Source organism: Gorilla gorilla, chromosome 5 (genome assembly GCF_029281585.2).
Source record: "Gorilla gorilla gorilla isolate KB3781 chromosome 5, NHGRI_mGorGor1-v2.1_pri, whole genome shotgun sequence".
Taxonomy (NCBI): domain Eukaryota; kingdom Metazoa; phylum Chordata; class Mammalia; order Primates; family Hominidae; genus Gorilla; species Gorilla gorilla.
In genome coordinates this window covers 99,460,531-99,478,726 of record NC_073229.2, presented here as the reverse complement: position 1 = coordinate 99,478,726, position 18,196 = coordinate 99,460,531, and the positions used below count along the sequence as shown (strand labels likewise).

At 40.3% G+C, this 18,196-nt stretch overlaps 1 protein-coding gene across 1 annotated transcript in view; it reads left to right on the top strand.

Moving 5' to 3' along the window:
* Positions 1-18,196, top strand: part of FILIP1 (filamin A interacting protein 1) — a 137,212-nt gene that overhangs the window by 67,654 nt on the left and 51,362 nt on the right. Inside the window, exons 3-4 of the mRNA XM_019029496.4 lie at positions 1,257-1,430; positions 10,438-10,616. Of these exons, the coding sequence (XP_018885041.2) occupies positions 1,257-1,430; positions 10,438-10,616 (353 nt within the window). The remainder of the gene's footprint in view (positions 1-1,256; positions 1,431-10,437; positions 10,617-18,196) is intronic.

Below are 18,196 nucleotides of genomic sequence, written 5' to 3'. Positions count from 1 at the left end.
TGTCTTGAAGTGAGCATATGTATATGTGGCAGAGACATTTCAAATCTGCAAATTCCAGTTCATTGACATCTCACTAATGAATTATTCTGTAGCCATATGGAATTAGGTTAATTTGGAGACCAAAAAGGCAACAAAAGTGAGAAACCTCAAGAAAGACAAACTTTATAATGGTCGTATCATGAATACTCATAGTTGACTACTTAGCTCTCTTCTTTAGAATATCATAATAATGAACCAGGTTTATAATTTCAGTCCCACAGTTAGCATCAATATAGGAGAAAATTCTATTCCATTGTCATAGGCTGAAACTTTGTTCCCAACCAGCTTTTTCTTTAGTATAAGCTGGAATGAAGCAGGGTACTTCTTACCCATCACCATTACTGGAAAAATAGCTCCAAGTGTGTCCCCATATGGAAATACATTCAGCAAATGTCAGCTCCATCATAACTAGAAAGATCATCCCTACTAACCAGTGCAAAACATAGACAGGTGTATTTGCATTATGTGGTGGGAACCACAGACAGTATGATATAAAGCCTACAATCGTGGTTTTCTTGAAAGCTTCAGCAATACGTTGTGCTAAGAAACAAACAAACAAAACTCTGACCTACCAAGCTGACTCATCTAACTGACAATCTGATGTTAAAGGGGTGAAATTTCACCTTTTTTGTGAATACATTAGATACATTAGATTTGAAAAGGACAGCCAAGCGTCATGTGAGTTCTCAACCATGTGTTTCTGTGCAAAATGAATCACCTAATGAGAAACAGGAAATCACCAATAAAGGCTGTTTGTTAATTACACATGAAGTTATAACTAGAATGGAGGCAGCAGGGTTTTATTTTAAACCAGATTTGAATACTACATTGAGAACATCAATAGAAAACTGGAAGATTTTAGACTGTCATTGACCTCATGTGCACTGGAACAGGTTAAGTATGCCAGGACCAGCCCTGCTTGCCTCCCTCCCCCACCCCATCCCAAATTATTGCTACTTAGATAAAGCAATTTTTATGTAGTTAATATTAGCACAAATCCTTTTTTCTGCTTGCCTGCTTCCTAGCAACCTGAAGCAGAGTATCTGCTTGCCAATCTGCTTTTGGTTAAAAAAAAAAATTAGAGCAGAATACCCAGTGAATTTGCCAATAGCCCTGACAAGATGGGGATGTATTCAATAAGCTCTCTGTTGATTTTTTGAGCCCAGTATGCGATTTACATTGTCAGTCGTCTGATCTTGCTGCACTTTCTATTACAGGCCAGAGAAGATGTGATCCACATGCTGAAGACAGAGAAAACCAAGCCTGAGGTTCTGGAGGCTCATTACGGGTCTGCGGAGCCAGAGAAAGTGCTGCGGGTCCTGCACCGAGATGCCATTCTTGCCCAGGAGAAATCCATAGGAGAAGATGTCTATGAGAAACCGATTTCAGAGGTAAAAATATGACACCAACAAGTCCCCTGGATGGGAACCTCAGGGAGATATCTTCACATTCTTTCATTTACATGCTTTAACATTTTCTTTCAAAGGCAAAATTTTGATGATACACTAATATACAATTAAAGTGTAATTAAATAAGTCAAGGGTTATAGTGGATAAGCTTCAATGTTAAAAATTGTAGAAGCTTTTCTTTAAACATACCAAAGCCTGAAATATATTTTTCCATGTGGTTCTGATAGTTACATGCTCTTGCAGTATATTATTCTTTTACTTCTCTAAGAAATGATATGTGTAAAAATTTGAAGTACTTGCCAGTTTTAACATTGAGCTGTCAGGATTCTTACAAAATTGGTAACCTAAAATTAAATTGATCTTATCACTGATATGGTTATAAAGACTTTTTTGAATTTTATAAACTCTTTCATAATGAAAATGATCTAATGTGAGTGGCTAAAATACAGTGATAGAGGCAAAATTCTAATGAAATGCTTAGGGCAATTCTTTGAGATGAAAGGAATTCTACTAGGGCTATGACTATTATTATCGATTACTCATAATACCACATTTTAAAAATACTCTCACATTGTAGCAGAAGTTTGAGCCAGATTACGATATCAGTTTTTCACATTGACCCTTCAGACTTTATATAAAAAAATTTACAGTTGTGAAATTAGTGTCATGAATGAAAAAAGAGAACAGAAATTAAAAGTCTGAAACAACTTACTATACGTTTAACATGTAATTTATGTCAAGCCTTTGGAGCAGCTCAGTTTGATAACTCTGAGAGATAAGGTCTGCTGTAGACAGCATTCACAACAGATTGATGGTCCCATAATTTTCAAATTACTGCAGCAAGAATAGACTGGAGCTCTATTCTTATCTTTTCCTAAAGAGTTAAGAGATGATTATAAGATAGGATGCAGTCAACAGGCTGGATCTACTTTCACTTCTGAGACTTACCACTGCTAGCTGTGTATGGCTATAGGCAGATTATGTAAGCTCTTTAAGCCTCAGTTTCCTCATCTGTGGGGTGTGAGGAACCACAGTGTCCACCTCATAGAACTGCTGTGAGGGTTTAATAAAGCAGTGCCTATAAAACTCTTAACATAGTTTCTGGCATATTCTATGTACTCAGCAAGTATTAGTTATTAGAATTTGCTGGGATTCAAAAATGATAACTGCTCATACCCTTAATTGGTTTGAAACTTGGGGAGATTTGAGGAGTAAAAGACACAGAGGTCAAAAACATGTATTTGTTTAATATGATAATAATAATAACTTGGATTAGAGAACTCAGCTTGGATAAATGGTCTCATTTGCGCTTCTGAATTATTTTCTTCCAAGGCTAGAGCTTGGGATGACACTCCCCACCCTCACCACCAAGGGAGAGGTACGTCTGCAGAGCATACACGCTTACCCAGGATTACTGCCTCCAATCCACTGGGTTCTATGGGCTGAACACAGAGAGGGGAGTTTCTGACCTACCTTTAGAAAGTAGGCCTGACCTAAATATTCCTAACTCAGGGACAGAGGATCAGAACAGAAAACACTCATCCTGTGAGTTGTCCTTCTGGAACTGGCTAAGCTGGGCATATTTCATGGTTCCTTTCTCCTCTTAACAATCTGAAGAGTCATTTCCCCTTTGGGGAGAAGTGAGTGAGAAGGCAGAGAGAGAGGGCAGAAAATACTTTTCCTGATACTGCGAAAATGAAGTCCATTTTGTGAGAAAAATAGAATGATAGAAGGAGAAAAGATTGCCTTCCACCACTTACACATTTTGGGTCTGTTAACCCTTTTAAATTAACAGTCAAGTTCTTGTTACCTAGGAGCAGAATCCTGCTTCCTAATTCACGAGGCAGGAACCGCGATATATCACTGTTCCATTAGCCTCCTGGGATCATGAGCAGGTAGTCTAGCTCTTGTTTCCTAGAAGCAATGTTATATCTTAAGCCAAAAATCACTGATCATTCTTATTTCCATACCATATTAGGCCCAGCGAGGGTATCCAATAGAACTCACCAGCGGTTAAGCAATGAACCCAATACAGTGGACCTATTTCCCTTGCCAAATATCTGGGGAAGAATTAAACAGCAAATATTAAATCTCTCTGCCCTTCTTCATAAATTAAAGTCTGGAATATCAAAGTTCATAATTCTTAAGTAAAATTCCAAAAACATTGAAGGTTTTCATTTCTTTCCTTCCTAATTTTGTATTCTGCTTAGCCTAAGCCAGTGGGATCTCAATTGATTGGGTAGAGTTTGTTTTTGTTTTCTCCTTTAGTAAAAAAAACCTGGACTCACTGGCATTTTCGAAGTTGTATTAATATATCCGGAAGTCCCTAGAGTCTACTTTTTTCTGAAGAATCTAAAGAATTATTAGGACACATGCAATTATCAGAGTACAACTTCACACTCATAAATTTAAAAAATACAAGAGAGTCTCTAGCACTAAGATACATTTTTCTCAAGCAAAATCATATTCCTTGACCTTAGGACTCAGTATAAAGAAGGTCCATGTTACTCCTACCAGAGACTGAAGCAGAGATTTTGGGCATGTCTGAGGGAAGGAAGGTAGATAGAGAAAATCTTCAGCCATAGCAGGGTTCTGGTAAGTCTGCTCTTACCAGAGCCTGTTGTCATCAGCAGCTTAATAATTATGGGAAATGGCAAGCTCGAGGTTGGGTAGAGCCTGTCTGCAGGTATTGTCTTTGCCCTCAGTGAGTGGCGTTCAAAACATTCCTGTCTTTTTGTAAAGTCTAGGGATTTGCAGTGGTGACCTCTTCAGTGCCTAGGTCTCATTTTAGGTACTCAATTTTTCCCACCTGAGTATTTAAGACCTCTTTGATCTTTTTCTTTTTTCAGGCCCTGTTCCCAGGCCTAGGAAGCCCACCGCTTTAGAGGGTCACCCTTCTGAAGCCTGTGTAATTTGAGACCCAGAAGGGATCAGACCTTACTCTTCCTCAGAACTTAGCCTCCCCTCATGTTTGAACTTTCAATCCTTGAGTAACTTGTCTGACTCAAGGCAACAAAAATATTTTCTTCTGCCACAACTTTTTCTGTTGTGAGAGAGGAAGGCTCAGCTGAGTTGTTGCTTCAGCATTTTAGTCATTTTCTTCAAGTGCTCCCAGATATTTGTTTTTCTAATATTGCCTTCCATATTCTTCATTATGTGGACTCCCTCAATGAGAGATGTGAAATCAAGGAATTCCGAGTCTGCCAAGAGTATTCTTTGTTAAACCTAAATCGTATCTATTTTCATGTTCTTGAGTTGGATAATCTTCATTAAAGGGCCTTTTTCCATTAACCACACCCACATTTGGACTTATCTGATGCTGTCCTGCCTAAATCTCCTTTTGTCTCATCTTTCCTTCAAACACTACATCCCAACATTTCTTGAGTATGTTCACTCAGGGCCCCAGTGATATTGGCAATATCACTGGGCGCAGTGGCTCATGCCTGTAATCCCAGCACTTTGGGAGGCTGAGGCGGGCAGATCACTTGAGGTCAGGAGTTCGAGACTAGCCTGACCAATATAATGAAACCCCATCTCTACTAAAAATACAAAACTTAGCCAGGCGTGGTGGTGGGTGCCTGTAATCCCAGCTACTTGGGAGGCTGAAGCACGAGAATCGCTTGAACCTGGGAGGCCTCGGCAGTTGCAGTGAGCCAAGATGGCGCCACTGCACTCCAGCCTGGGCGAAAGAGCAAGACTCTTTCTCAAAAATAAATAAGGGCTGGGCGCAGTGGCTCACGCCTGTAATCCCAGCACTTTGTCAGATCACGAGGTCAGGAGATCGAGACCATCCTGGCTGACATGGTGAAACCCCATCTCTACTAAAAATACAAAAAATTAGCCGGGAGTGGTGGTGTGCGCCTGTGGTCTCAGCTACTCGGGAGGCTGAGGCAGGAGAATGATGTGAACCTGGGAGGCAAAGGTTGCAGTGAGCCGAGATCGTGCCACTGCACTCCAGCCTGGGTGACAGAGCAAGACTCTGTCTCAAAAAAATAAAAATAAAAAAATTAAAAAATAAATAAATAAATATTGGCAATTCCGTCTACAACAGCTGAGACACTGAAATTCACCAAATAATGCTTCAGATGTCTTACCCTGATCTTCCCAGATTTCGATTCTTAAATCTGTTCATATTTTATATAACCACTTTGAATAGATGTTGCAGTCTTCACGGGAAGGGCCCCCAGATGAGCTCATGAAAGACTGTCAGCCCATTTACAGTGTCCTCCTCAATCCCTTCCTGGATCCTAATGCCTTCTTTGTGAGGAAAGTCACACTGCTCTGTCCTCTGGGCTCTCCTGTCTCTGTCTTCTCTGGGCATGCATTCTGATTCAACAATGTCTGAAATACCTTCCATTTTAATATCCCTATTTTTAAGAGTACTTAGATCCATTTCTCCTTTGTGTAAATCTAGTTTGGTCTTTAAGACCTCATATTTGCTTTTAAGTAGACTTCTCTTTTCCTCAATTCCTTAATACTTCTCCAGTTAGCCCTTTGCAGGTAACAGAGCTAAAAACACTTCCTGAATCATGCCTTTTTATCTAAAACATACTGAAATTTCTCCTCAAGTTATTGTACTTCTCCACTAACTTTATTCTTTAGAATAAGACTTCCAGGTACACTCTTTCCTTAGTAAATTTTTGGCATTTGGTGTTATGATTATCTCATTCAATTTTCCTTCCACTTCGTCCAAGTAGAATCTATATTTCCAAAGCAATAGGTGCCCATTCTACTTTCACTAGTCATTTAATAAAACTCATTCCTCTGTACTAAGCCACAGCTTGGATCCTGAAAACCAAAAGCCATGTACATATAGTATCTATGATTAATGAATCTACAGAATCTATAGTTATGGGATATAGTCTTCAGAGCCTCTGGACAAGCCACATAGAGCCAAGAAAATAGGCTACCTCTGTTCTCTCTTAGGTGACTGATGTAGTTCCAAACAAAAAAACAAGAAACAGCATCTGGTACAGCTGATCTTTTGCTACCTATGTTATTCTTACATCCAAAACTTAAAATTGACACCTAAAACCTCACACACTAATGTGTGTTATAGCAGAAGAATTTACAGCCTCTACATTCTAAAGTCTGGATCTGCAGCTCTGCCTAAGAAACACATTACATACACCAATGCCTCAGTAACTTATGCATTAAGAGATGAAAACACTGCTTTCCAGATAATGTAATTACCGTTGTGGTCAAGCTGTGCTAGTGTTGGTGAGGTGAACATTACCCACAAAGACTTCAGCCACCTACTCCAGTGGCTTAGTCCAGAACTGTAGCTATTGCAAACAACCAGTCTCAAAAGCCTACAAGAATAGATGTAAAAAGGCTAAGGCCTACCCTCTGCCTAGGCGGCCCCAGAACACTTGATACTTCCATGTGCTGTTTTTTTCTCCAGATGTCGATGTAATGACTATCTCTTTACATTTCCCAGTCAAACATCTGATTAGTAATGCTGCCACCTTCCTCTCCAGAATTCCTTACATGGATTGAGAGATACTGCAGAAGAGTTTGAGCCTTGAGATCACAATGTATCATTGTATGACAGGCAGAGTAAAAAATAAGAAATGAAAGGGCTGGGCTGCACACATCCAGTTCTCTATTCCAAACACAACTTTCAAATAAGTCACCTCCCCTTCCTTTGGGAGGAGTTGGGTAGGGCCTGAAGAAACAGGGAAAATACTGATCTTCAAATAGTTTCCAAAAGATGGAGAGTCCTATTTTATGATAAAGCAGGAAGACTGAAAAATGGGGGAAAGTTGCTTTTTCTACATTTTTGATGATGTTGATGATGCTTCAGCAATGCTTGACACGTTCTCTAAAATATGTTGAAAATCACACTTGTAGAAATTTGGAAAGTTCTTGGGGAGAATATTTTGTAATAGGGAATGGAGCTATTACAATGGGAAAACCTCATGTATAGACTGTCCCTTTAAGACTACAAAAATTGACCGGCCGCGGTGGCTTATGCCTGTAATCCCAGCACTTTGGGAGGCAGAGGTGGGTGGATCACCTGAGGTCAGGAGTTCAAGACCAGCCTGGCCAACATGGTGAAACCCCGTCTCTACTAAAAATACAAAAACTAGCTGGGTGTGGTGGTGGGAGCCTGTAATCCCAGCTACTCAGGAGGCTGAGGCAGGAGAATTGCTTGAACCGAGGAGGCGGAGGTTGCAGTGAGCCAAGATCGTGCCATTGCACTCCAGCCTGTGCAACAAGAGCAAAACTTCATCTCAAAAAAAAAAAAAAAGACTACAAAAAATTATTAGAAGATGTAAAAATACAATTAGCAATTCCTGATGATCTCAGATATTATCAGCCACCCATTAACGTGGGCTTCTCCACCAGTCTCTATCTGGTCACCTATTCCTAAACAAGGGAAGTGGAGATCTGGGAAGAAGATAATGTGAGCAGCTCTCTTTTATTTTGGGCCCCAGGAATGATTCACTCACAATGAACATATCAGGCAATTATAGAGAGAACTTCAAATCCTCCTTATAACTGAAGGGCAAACAGAAACTAAAGGGGAATAGCTCTGATGCTGAGACCCTGTGGAGTTACCCCGTGGGGTTTCAGAAAGTTGGTTGTGAGATTGAGAACTGATTTTAAATATGTCTGTTTCAACTAGAACAGTGGTTCTCAGTTGGGGTGGTGGTGGATTTTTCCCTCCAGGGAACATTTGGCAATGTCAGGATGGTTTGATTGTCACACAGGAAGTGGTGCTTACTGGCATCTAGTGGACAGAGGCCAGGGATGCTGCTAAACATCCTCCAGCTCACAGCACCCCGAAATAAAGATGTATCTGGCCTCAGCAGTGCCAAAGTTGTGGAACAATGAATTAGAATTCAAAGGGGGAAAATAGGATAGTGAGTAGGATAGAGAAGTATCAAGATTGTAAGATTTGGTCCAATTTAACAAACACTTACTGAACATCAACTTTGTACCAGGGCCTGTGCTCAGCACCAGGGACTAAAAAGGTGATCAAGGCATGATCTCTTTAAAATCATATAACCTGGCCAGGCCAGGTGCAGTGGCTCATGCCTGTAATCCCAGCACTTTGGGAGGCCAAGGCGGGTGGATCACCTGAGGTCAGGAGTTTGAGACCAGCCTGGCCAACATGGTGAAAACTCATCTCTACTAAAAATACAAAAAGTAGCTGGACGTGATGACTTGTGCCCTGTAATTCCAGCTACTTGGGAGGCTGAGGCAGGAGAATCACTTGAACCCAGGAGGTGGAGGTTGCAGTGAGCTGAGAGGTCGTGGTCGTGCCACTGCACTCCAGCCTGGGCAACAGTGAGACTTGGTCTCAAAAAAAAAAAAAAAAAAAAATCTTATAACCTGACCAGAGAAAGAGGCACAAAGACCTGGTAATAATATTTACGGATATTTTATTCTTTTGTTTTGTTTTGTTTTGGTTTTGGTTTTTGAGATGGAGTCTTGCTTTGTTGTCCAGGCTGGAGTACAGTGGTGTGATCTCAGCTTACTACAACCTTTGCCTCCCGGGTTCAAGCGATTTTTCTGCCTTGGCCTCCCAAGTAGCTGGGATTACAGGCGTCTGCCAACACGCCTGGCTAATTTTTGTATTTTTAGTAGAGACAGGGTTTCACCATGTTGGTCAGGCTGGTCTCGAACTCCTAACCTCAAGCAATCCACCCGCCTCCGCCTCTCAAAGTGCTGAGATTACGGGCATGAGCCTTTGCGCCCGGCCTCTGTAATAATATTTGGTAAGAACTCTTTTAGAGATATGTACTGTCTACAAGTTCTGAAATCCTCCCTATATTTAGCATCTCTTGAAAAAAAGAGGACTTTGGATCCTACATATACTTTTCCTAGAAATGCATATAGCGGCAAGCATTAAAAACAGATTGTGATGAAAATTACTTTCCAGGGGAGAAGTCTGGTGCATGTACATGCTGAGATCTTAATTTTTCTATTAGGAAGGGTGTTATCCTCTTTCTGAGTATAGAGCTTTGTGCTATCTCATTAAAACCGTGAAAGAGTTGTTTTCCTGAAAGTTTAGGAACCCAAATGACCAATAAACAAATGAAAAAGTGAACTTTATCAGGTAAGTGAGCATTAAAATCACGTTGAGCGAACAACTACACACCCACCAAAATGGTTAAAAGGTTGTTTTTTTTTTTTTTTTTTTTTTTTTGAGACGGAGTCTCCCTCTGTTGCCCAGGCTGGAGTGCAGTGGTGAGATCTTGGCTCACTGCAACTTCTGCCTCTAGGGATCAAGCCACTCTCCTGCCTCAGCCTCCCGAGTAGCTGGGATTACAGGCATGTGCCACCACATCCGGCTAATTTTTGTATTTTTAGTAGAGACAGGGTTTCACCATGTTGGTCAGGCTGGTCTTGAATTCCTTACCTCGTGATCTGCCTGCCTCAGCCTCCCTACGTGCTGGGATTACAGGCGTGAGCCAGGCCCAGCTAAAAGTTTTAAAAATACTAAATGTTGACAAGGATGTAGAACAATCAAAACTCCTAAACACTGGTTGTAGGAGCGTAAATGGGTACAGCTTCTTTGGAAAATTGCTTAGCATATCTAATAAAGCTACATATACACATATCCTATGACCCATATTTCACTCATAGGTATACACCTGACACATATGCTATATGTTCACTAAAGGACATGTATTAGAGTATTCAGAACAGCATTATTTGTAATGGACCCAAGCTGGAAACTACCCAAATGGTCATCAACAGTAGAATGGATAAAATTATGGTATATCCCACCCCCCCAAAAAAGGAAAGAAGTTTAGAAACCATATATATGTTTACAAAAAAGCCAGAAAGCCAGAAGTTACTGCAGCATTATTATGGTTGGTTTACACAGCCAATCAGCATAAAGAAACTGATACAATGGGGGAAATGGTGGTGAATACCAGACTCACTGTTCTCGCTTTCAGGTGTCAACAAATTATTTAGAGTCCTATGCAAATGCAATAAAATATTAAGCTCTTTCCCATGTTTGCTTATTCAGCTGGACAGACTTGAGGAAAAACAGAAAGAAACCTACCGGCGCATGCTAGAGCAGCTGTTGCTGGCCGAGAAGTGTCATAGGCGCACCGTATACGAGTTAGAGAACGAGAAGCATAAACACACTGACTACATGAACAAGAGCGACGACTTCACCAACCTGCTGGAGCAGGAGCGGGAGAGGTAACGTGCACACACACCACCAGTCACATCTGGATGCCCATAGCCCTTTCATGTCTGCCCCTCCCTTCAGGGATCAGTCTTTCAGCCAGGGGCATCGTGGACAGGTGCCCAGGGTCTAATGCCAATTTTTGAATGGGTGGTAACCATAGAGAATGATACAGAATTTTACCTGAGATTATTACATGAATGTTTTGGGGGTTGCATATAGGTAGGGCGTCACATTCCCAACAAGGATGTTAAAGGCCATGAAACTGTAAAGCTGGAAAGAAACTCAAGGACTTTATTTTTTTATTTTTTTATCATGTATTTCTTTTTATTATTTATTTATTTTTTATTATACTTTAAGTTCTAGGGTACATGTGCACAACGTGCAGGTTTGTTACATATGTATACATGTGCCATGTTGGTGTGCTGCACCCATTAACTCGTCATTTACATTAGGTATATCTCCTAATACTATCCCTCCCCCCTCCCCTCACCCCACAACAGGCCCCGGAGTGTGATATTCCCCACCCCGTGTAAGTTTAATAATTTGCCTTCCTGAAAAGCAGATTTCCTCTCCAAAGAGAAAAACTAGATTGCTTCAAATAGAAAGCAATTTGTAGAAAGACTTTTCAAATGTAGGTGCTTCATTGATAAGTTTATGATCAATGAAGCACTTACATTTAAATGTAAACTACATTTAAATATAAACTTTATGTTTAAACTTGATCAATGAAGCACCTACATTTAAATGTAAACTACATTTAAATATAAACTTGATCAATGAAGCACCTACATTTGAAAAGTCTTTCTACAAATTGCTTTCTACCTGAAGTAATCTAGTTTTTCTCTTTGGGGTGGAAATCTGCTTTTCAGGAAGGCAAATTATTAAACTTAACAAGTGTAAATGAATCCTATTCATTTTTAATACCAGTGTAGAAAATATTAGTATTTGGCTGTGTATAAATCACTTAATGACTAGAACTACCTGCTGAATTTTCTAAGGGCTGCATAACTTTTAAAACTTGGGGTAAAAAAACAAACCAAACCAACTGAAGACTGACACATTGAGCCTTGATGTTTATTCTTGTAGGTATTTATTTAGTCTTCTAAGACCAGGGATTGCCACAATTGAAGCAGGGACCCCAAATTTAAAAATTTTATAATACATTCTTCTTTACCATCCGTTTTTTTTTTCCAGTATCTTTTAAATTATTATCTGCCTTCTCTTCCCTAGGCTGAATGCTTATGTCTGTGAATTCCACAGACTTTGAAACCAGTGATATTGAATCCCCATGCTTTGAGTTACCAAGCATGTCTGCTTTTGTGTTTAGAGCTTGCAAATTGAGAACCTCTAGGGAACAGATTTACCTAGCCCGGCTTTATTATCTATTTAGTTACAAAAAAGAGATTTAGTTTTCCCAGATTAGTGTATATGCAAGAAGAAGCTATCATAATTAGACAGTAAATAAAAGCATAAAATAGAACAGGCTTGGCTTAAACATTTTTTTAAAAAATTATTGGTAATGTTTGTTTATTATTGGATTTGGTACATCCCTTGCGGAAGGAGAAATGGAAAAGTGAACAATGGCTAAATTGTTGTGTACTATATCCCAGACTTATGGTTTCTTATGTTTGTCTCAAGTTCCTGTTAAGCTAAGGTTAACTAGCTTCATGGTTGAACACATAGACTAACTGATTTGACATCCTGGAGTAACCAGTGAAAATAAATCCCACCTCCTCAATCTCTGAGAACTTTCCAACCTCAAGCTACAGATACTGCAAACAAGGTTCTAAGGAGAGTATAAATTACATACACAGTCATGTGTCACTTAATGAAGGGCATGCATTATGAGAAATCCATCATTAGGTGATTTCATCATTGTGTGAACATCATAGAGTACGCTTACACAAACTTAGATGTATAGCCAACTGCACACCTAGGCTATATGGCACAGCCTGTTACTCTTAGGCTACAAAACTGTACAGCATGTTACTCTACTGAATTCTGCAGGCAACTATAACACAATCGTAAGTATTTGTGTATCTAAACATATCAAAGGTAAAGTAAAAATATGGTATTATAATCTTATGGGATACAGTGGGGGAAATGGCCGTGAATACCAGACTCACTGTTCTCTCTTTAAGGTAGTAAGTCACTAGACCCATGTCAACAAATTATTTAGAGTCCTATGCAAATGAAATAAAATATTAAGTGTATAATGAATATTAATGGTAATGAATATAAAAGTATTCTGTGGTGGCCACGTGTGGCTGGCACCTGTAATCCCAGCACTTTGGGAGGCCGAGGCAGACAGATCACCTGGGGTCAGGAGTTCGAGAGCAGCCTGGCCAACATGGTGAAACCTGTCTCTACTAAAAATACAAAAATTAGCCGGGCATGGTGGTGTGCACCTGTAATCCCAGCTACTTAGCCTGACGCAGGAGAATTGCCTGAACCTGGGAGGCAGAGGTTGCAGTGAGCCAAGATCGCGTCATTACACTCCAGCCTGGGCAACAAGAGCAAAACTCTGTCTCAAAAAAAAAAAAAAGTACTCTCTGAACTATCATGCTGTCTTGTGCTGCCTCAGGCACACCACCGTCATATGTGCAGTCCCTTGTTGACAGAAGTGTCGTTATGTGGCACAAGGCTATCTACAACAATCATCTGGTTAGGTGTCCTGTGGTGGAATGTGGTCAGGTAAAAAAGTTGCAACTTGATATTAACTTTTTAGAATATCAAAAATCAAATAATTCTAAGAGCACCTGTGTGAATTATTTCTCATTACCTTGTAAATTATTTGATTTAGAACCAGATATCTGTCTTTTCTTTAGCTTCCCACCTAAGCTAAATGCCTGAGGTAGTATAAGTTCACTTACAGAGTCACTAGTTTAATAAAAGTGTGTAGGCGGAGTGACCATACTTATTCAGGCTGTTTATTTTTCTTTGTTTTTTGTTTTCCTAATTTTTGTGTTCTGTGAGAGTAATTGAAGTAATCAAATAGAGAGCATGATAGTTCACAGAGTACTTTTATGTTCAGGATCCACTAAGCCTATGCAGGATGTGTTTATTTACTACCTTCATGTTGGTCAACTCCAGACTAACAATTTTAATCCCCTGTCTCATAGAAGTTGTTTAATTTTATTAAAACAATTACAACAGCCTCTCCTGAGCAAAGTGCTACGTAGAAAATTTTAAAAGTAAAAAAAAAAAAAAAATCTTTAAAAAAAATTACCCTAACATGCTTTTGATACTTTCATCAGCACCACTGGGATATGTCACCAAACTTTCACGTTTTAGATAAGAATTCACTAAGAGACCTTTGACTCTCACTTAATTTTCACACCACTGTATGTTTTAAAATAATTTTTTATGGAATCAGTTATACTTTAGTGCTTAAATCTTTTTTGTTTTTCTGTCAACGTTTTATCTCAGCTCAACACTGTGACTGACCACCAGTGCACATGCCGTGGGCACTCTCTGACAGACACTTTATTCTAAATTAAACATCCCTAGTAAGACCTGATTGATACCTTAAGTTGGCGTCTCTGAATTTCTCTGCGATCTGAGGCGTCCACCGTGACTTGCTTGCCGAGTTCCCGGGGCAGCGAAGTTTTTGGGATTTTTCAAAGGTCAAGCCTGGGATTCCTGCTACCCTTTGGAAACTGCCCTGCTAAATCTGCTTTGGGTTAAATCCTCTTTTTGAAGTAAGCGGTCATAATTAGATCTACTTATGAGAGCTGGCAGGAGGCTGACCCCGAGGCTTTCTTTCCCGCGGGCCAAGTTGCCGGGGAGCCCCTCCCCAGCGGGGACCACTGACCACGGACCTTGGCCGGGTCGCTGCATCCCTGGGGCTCTGCCAGAGAGCCTCTCCAGGAGGCTCCCGCCGAGGCGCAACGCGGCCACAGCACCTGCAGGGGAAGCTGGACTGCTGCTAATAAGGAAACGGCATTTTTGAGAACAAGTGGGAGTCCTCGTGTCCTATAGACAGTTCCAAGTCCTTTATTTGCTTTTTGTTTTGCACTCCCTTCCCCTTTTCCCGAAAAGTCCCTGTGAGCAAAAAGCACAGCCAAGAACTTTGCTTCGGAAATGCTTCCCTTTGTTTCTACTGTGAACATGAGTAAGGGAAGAAAGTGAAGTTTGAGATAAGCCTGAGTGGTTTTCTCCTTATAATCACTCACTCAGCTTCTCCCGCTGGTGGTGAGACTCTGCAGGCTGTCTCCATTCCAGGCGGCTTATTGATTTGGTGGTGGAGGGGTGAGGTTGGGGGCGGGGCAGAGCAGGGACTCTCCGGGCACCAGAAGCATTTCAGCTCCATTCTCCACATTTGTCCTACTCTGTAAGGGTTTCTCACCTCTTCCAGAAAAATGGTTAAAGATAACAAAAAGGAACCCAGGCTCACAGGATCAGTAGTAGCTGTTGATAAGCCATCCAGATTCAGATGTTTGATGTTGTTTGAATCTGAGGCTCTGAATATTGTAAAAGATTTTGAGATCAGCCCTTTCAAATCCCTCATTCTACAGGTGGAGACATTGAGGCCTAGAACAATTATGTAACTCAACCAAGATCACACAGTACAGGCCACTACTCTAGCACTTTTGGGCAAGTGAATACTTTGTGCAAATAGTTTATGTTTCATTTTTGTGTGTAGGTTCCCCACCCCTACCCTCTTATATCCAAACTATGACACAAAATTTTGAAAGGCAGAATGACTGTTATCATGAAGATATAAGCACAGAGATATTAGGACCAGCGGTGTCTCTAGAATGTCAAGGTAGAAGCTTTGGCACAGTGGTCTCTCGGAAGGAGCAGCCTGGGACTTGTTTTGAACTTGAATCTGAATAGCACACACAGTGTTTTACTTAGCTTGCTTTCTATTTGGGGTAGTTATCACAGAAGGTTAATGAGGTTTATGGGGGCACTTAATAAAGCCCTCCTCCAAATTAACTCCCTCGTTTTGCCACTGACCTAGACCCTGTAAGTGTAAAAACTATATAAATTATTTTTCACTTTCCAGGAATTGCTTAATTCATCTTGTATAAAAATTCCACAAATTAAGTACCTAAAGTGGGCAATGTATTGTTCTGGGCTTCCTTTATTCTAAGTCAACAAACTGTGATCATAATTTGTTACCATCATTTACTGCATATTTGTTTTACAAATAGTTATAGTCCCAAATTAAAAAGAGAAAACACCATTTTAAAATGTTTTCGCTTAATTAGCACTGTTAATAATAAAGACAAAAATATTTTTTATTGTATTAATTCTGGCTGGGTAAAGAAATCCCCCTTGTCGGGCCGGGCGCGGTGGCTCACGCCTGTAATCCCAGCACTTTGGGAGGCCGAGGTGGGCGGATCACGAGGTCAGGAGATCGAGACCACGGTGAAACCCCATCTCTACTAAAAATACAAAAAATTAGCCGGGCGCAGTGGCGGGCGCCTGTAGTCCCAGCTACTCGGGAGGCTGAGGCAGGAGAATGGCGTGAACCCGGGAGGCGGAGCTTGCAGTGAGCCGAGATTGCACCACTGCACTCCAGCCTGGGCGACAGAGCGAGACTCCGTCTCAAAAAAAAACAAAAAAAAAAAAACAAAAAAAAAGAAATCCCCCTTGTCTAAATGCTATATTTGGTTTGGTCCATATTTCAAGTCAACTTGACTTTTAAAGGCATAATTCTGAGCACATGAGATCACCTTCAGAGTCTGTACTTTACTTTCTGCCTGAACTGCAAGACTTGTGATTTTAATCTTAAGCTTCACTAGGGCTGCTCCAAGAATGTCAAAATAGAGAGAACACAGTTACATCAAAAAGTGGTCTGGGACTTAAATATTTGAGGGAAAAGTGTGTGTGTGTGTGTGTGTGTGTGTGTATGTGTATAACTGATGTGGAGGAGTGCTGTCTAGATTTATCACTGTAGATAGAGATTTTAAAACTTTTGGATTTTATAGGCTCAGCTGGGACTACATAAATAATTACATCATCATATAATATCGCAGCAAGCCTTCCAAGTGTAAGTTAAGTTTTTTAAAGTACAAATCAGCTTCTCAAGAGAAATCCCTTAACCTGTGAAGCAGACTGTAAGAGCAGGGGTTTGAATGGAAGGGAAGCTTTCAAGCCCCATTTTGGTATTCTTCCTTTAAGTCAATATGAACAGGGGGTTGGTCATATATCTGGTGGATAATGGGACAGTCTGCACTATTATACTTTCCTATGTGGGGGAATGACTAGTCAGAATCAACTGTTTTTGAAAACTTGCTCTAGTGGACTGGGATCTTTGGAAATATTCTTGATCCACGTTATAGGAAAAGTTTCATATCTGGTTCCCTGGAACATTATTCTTAAGTTTTTTAGGTTTAGTGGCCATATCTCAAAAGCATGTTAGCAAAATGGACTTTTCTCACTGGTAGCTCAGAGAATCTAAATAAAGCACTCTGTAGAAAAAGGTTGCTGATGCTTTGTAAATACTCAAGTCTTAACAAGCAGAAAGTAATCCATATGTGGAACATAACAGCAGAAAACAACTGAGCCTTCTTCTTTGTGATTAGCACTCTGCTAGAAGCTGTTCAAAAGCAGTTAACTTTTATCGACCTCTGATAAGCTAGACACATGTACCATCTTGTTTAATCCTTACAAAACTATAAGATATGTAATTATTAGCCCTTTTAGCAGATGATGAAGCAGAGAAGTTAAATTCCTTCCCCCAAGGACACTTGCCAATAATTAATTGGCAGAATCAGGGTTTGAACTGAGTTTTTTTCAGTAAGAAAAAAATAACTTTTCGCACTCCTAACTTCTTACCTTCTGATAAAAGTGAACACCTTATTTCTTCAATGCACAGAGGGAGAAAGGTGACTTGGAAAGTTGACCAGTGGCTTGAACTGCATACCTATTCTGTTGCCTGTTTAAGGTTCAAATTCACAGACCTTCACTTGGTCATAAGACATACTGCCTAATATCAGTATCCCACTGATGAAGGAAATTGCTGGGAATAGACAGTTTTCAAGAAAGAAGAGGAATTAGAATTCAGAGGCCCAGTGACCCAGCTGGAGTATGTTCTATAGTTTCTGAGATAATGCAGAATCAAACTCCACCTTCCATTTCCTCTTACCCTTAAAATATGCAAATCCCACTTTCCACTGGAAAAGTGTAATTAAAGTAAAGGAGGCTGAGGTGATGAGGTGTTACCCCTAGCTGGGGTGTCTGTTTTGGGTGATAAGGTGGGTGGGAGATGGTATAAAGAAAGTGAGGATACATCTTATTTGAAGGGACCAAGCAAAGTAACTTAAAAAGGTAGCTTCCCGGGGTTGGGAAGTTTGGGGTTAGAAGAGTCACTTCTTCTAAAAGACATAGGATAGTAACATACCTACTATCAGTGCTGTGGAACTAGGAGCATGTTGCTTATCTACCAGGCACCTCCCTGGATTAAATATGAAGGAGCCCATTAAAAATGCCCTTGAGGTTCATTTCACCAGATTCCACCTATACAAAAATGCTGGGTCTTGGATGGATGTGAGCTGTTTCCCAAGCTTCATAGCACTCTCATTCTCAAAGTTAATGAGCTAACAGCCTCTGATTAAAGACTCTTTAAAGTCTTAGTATT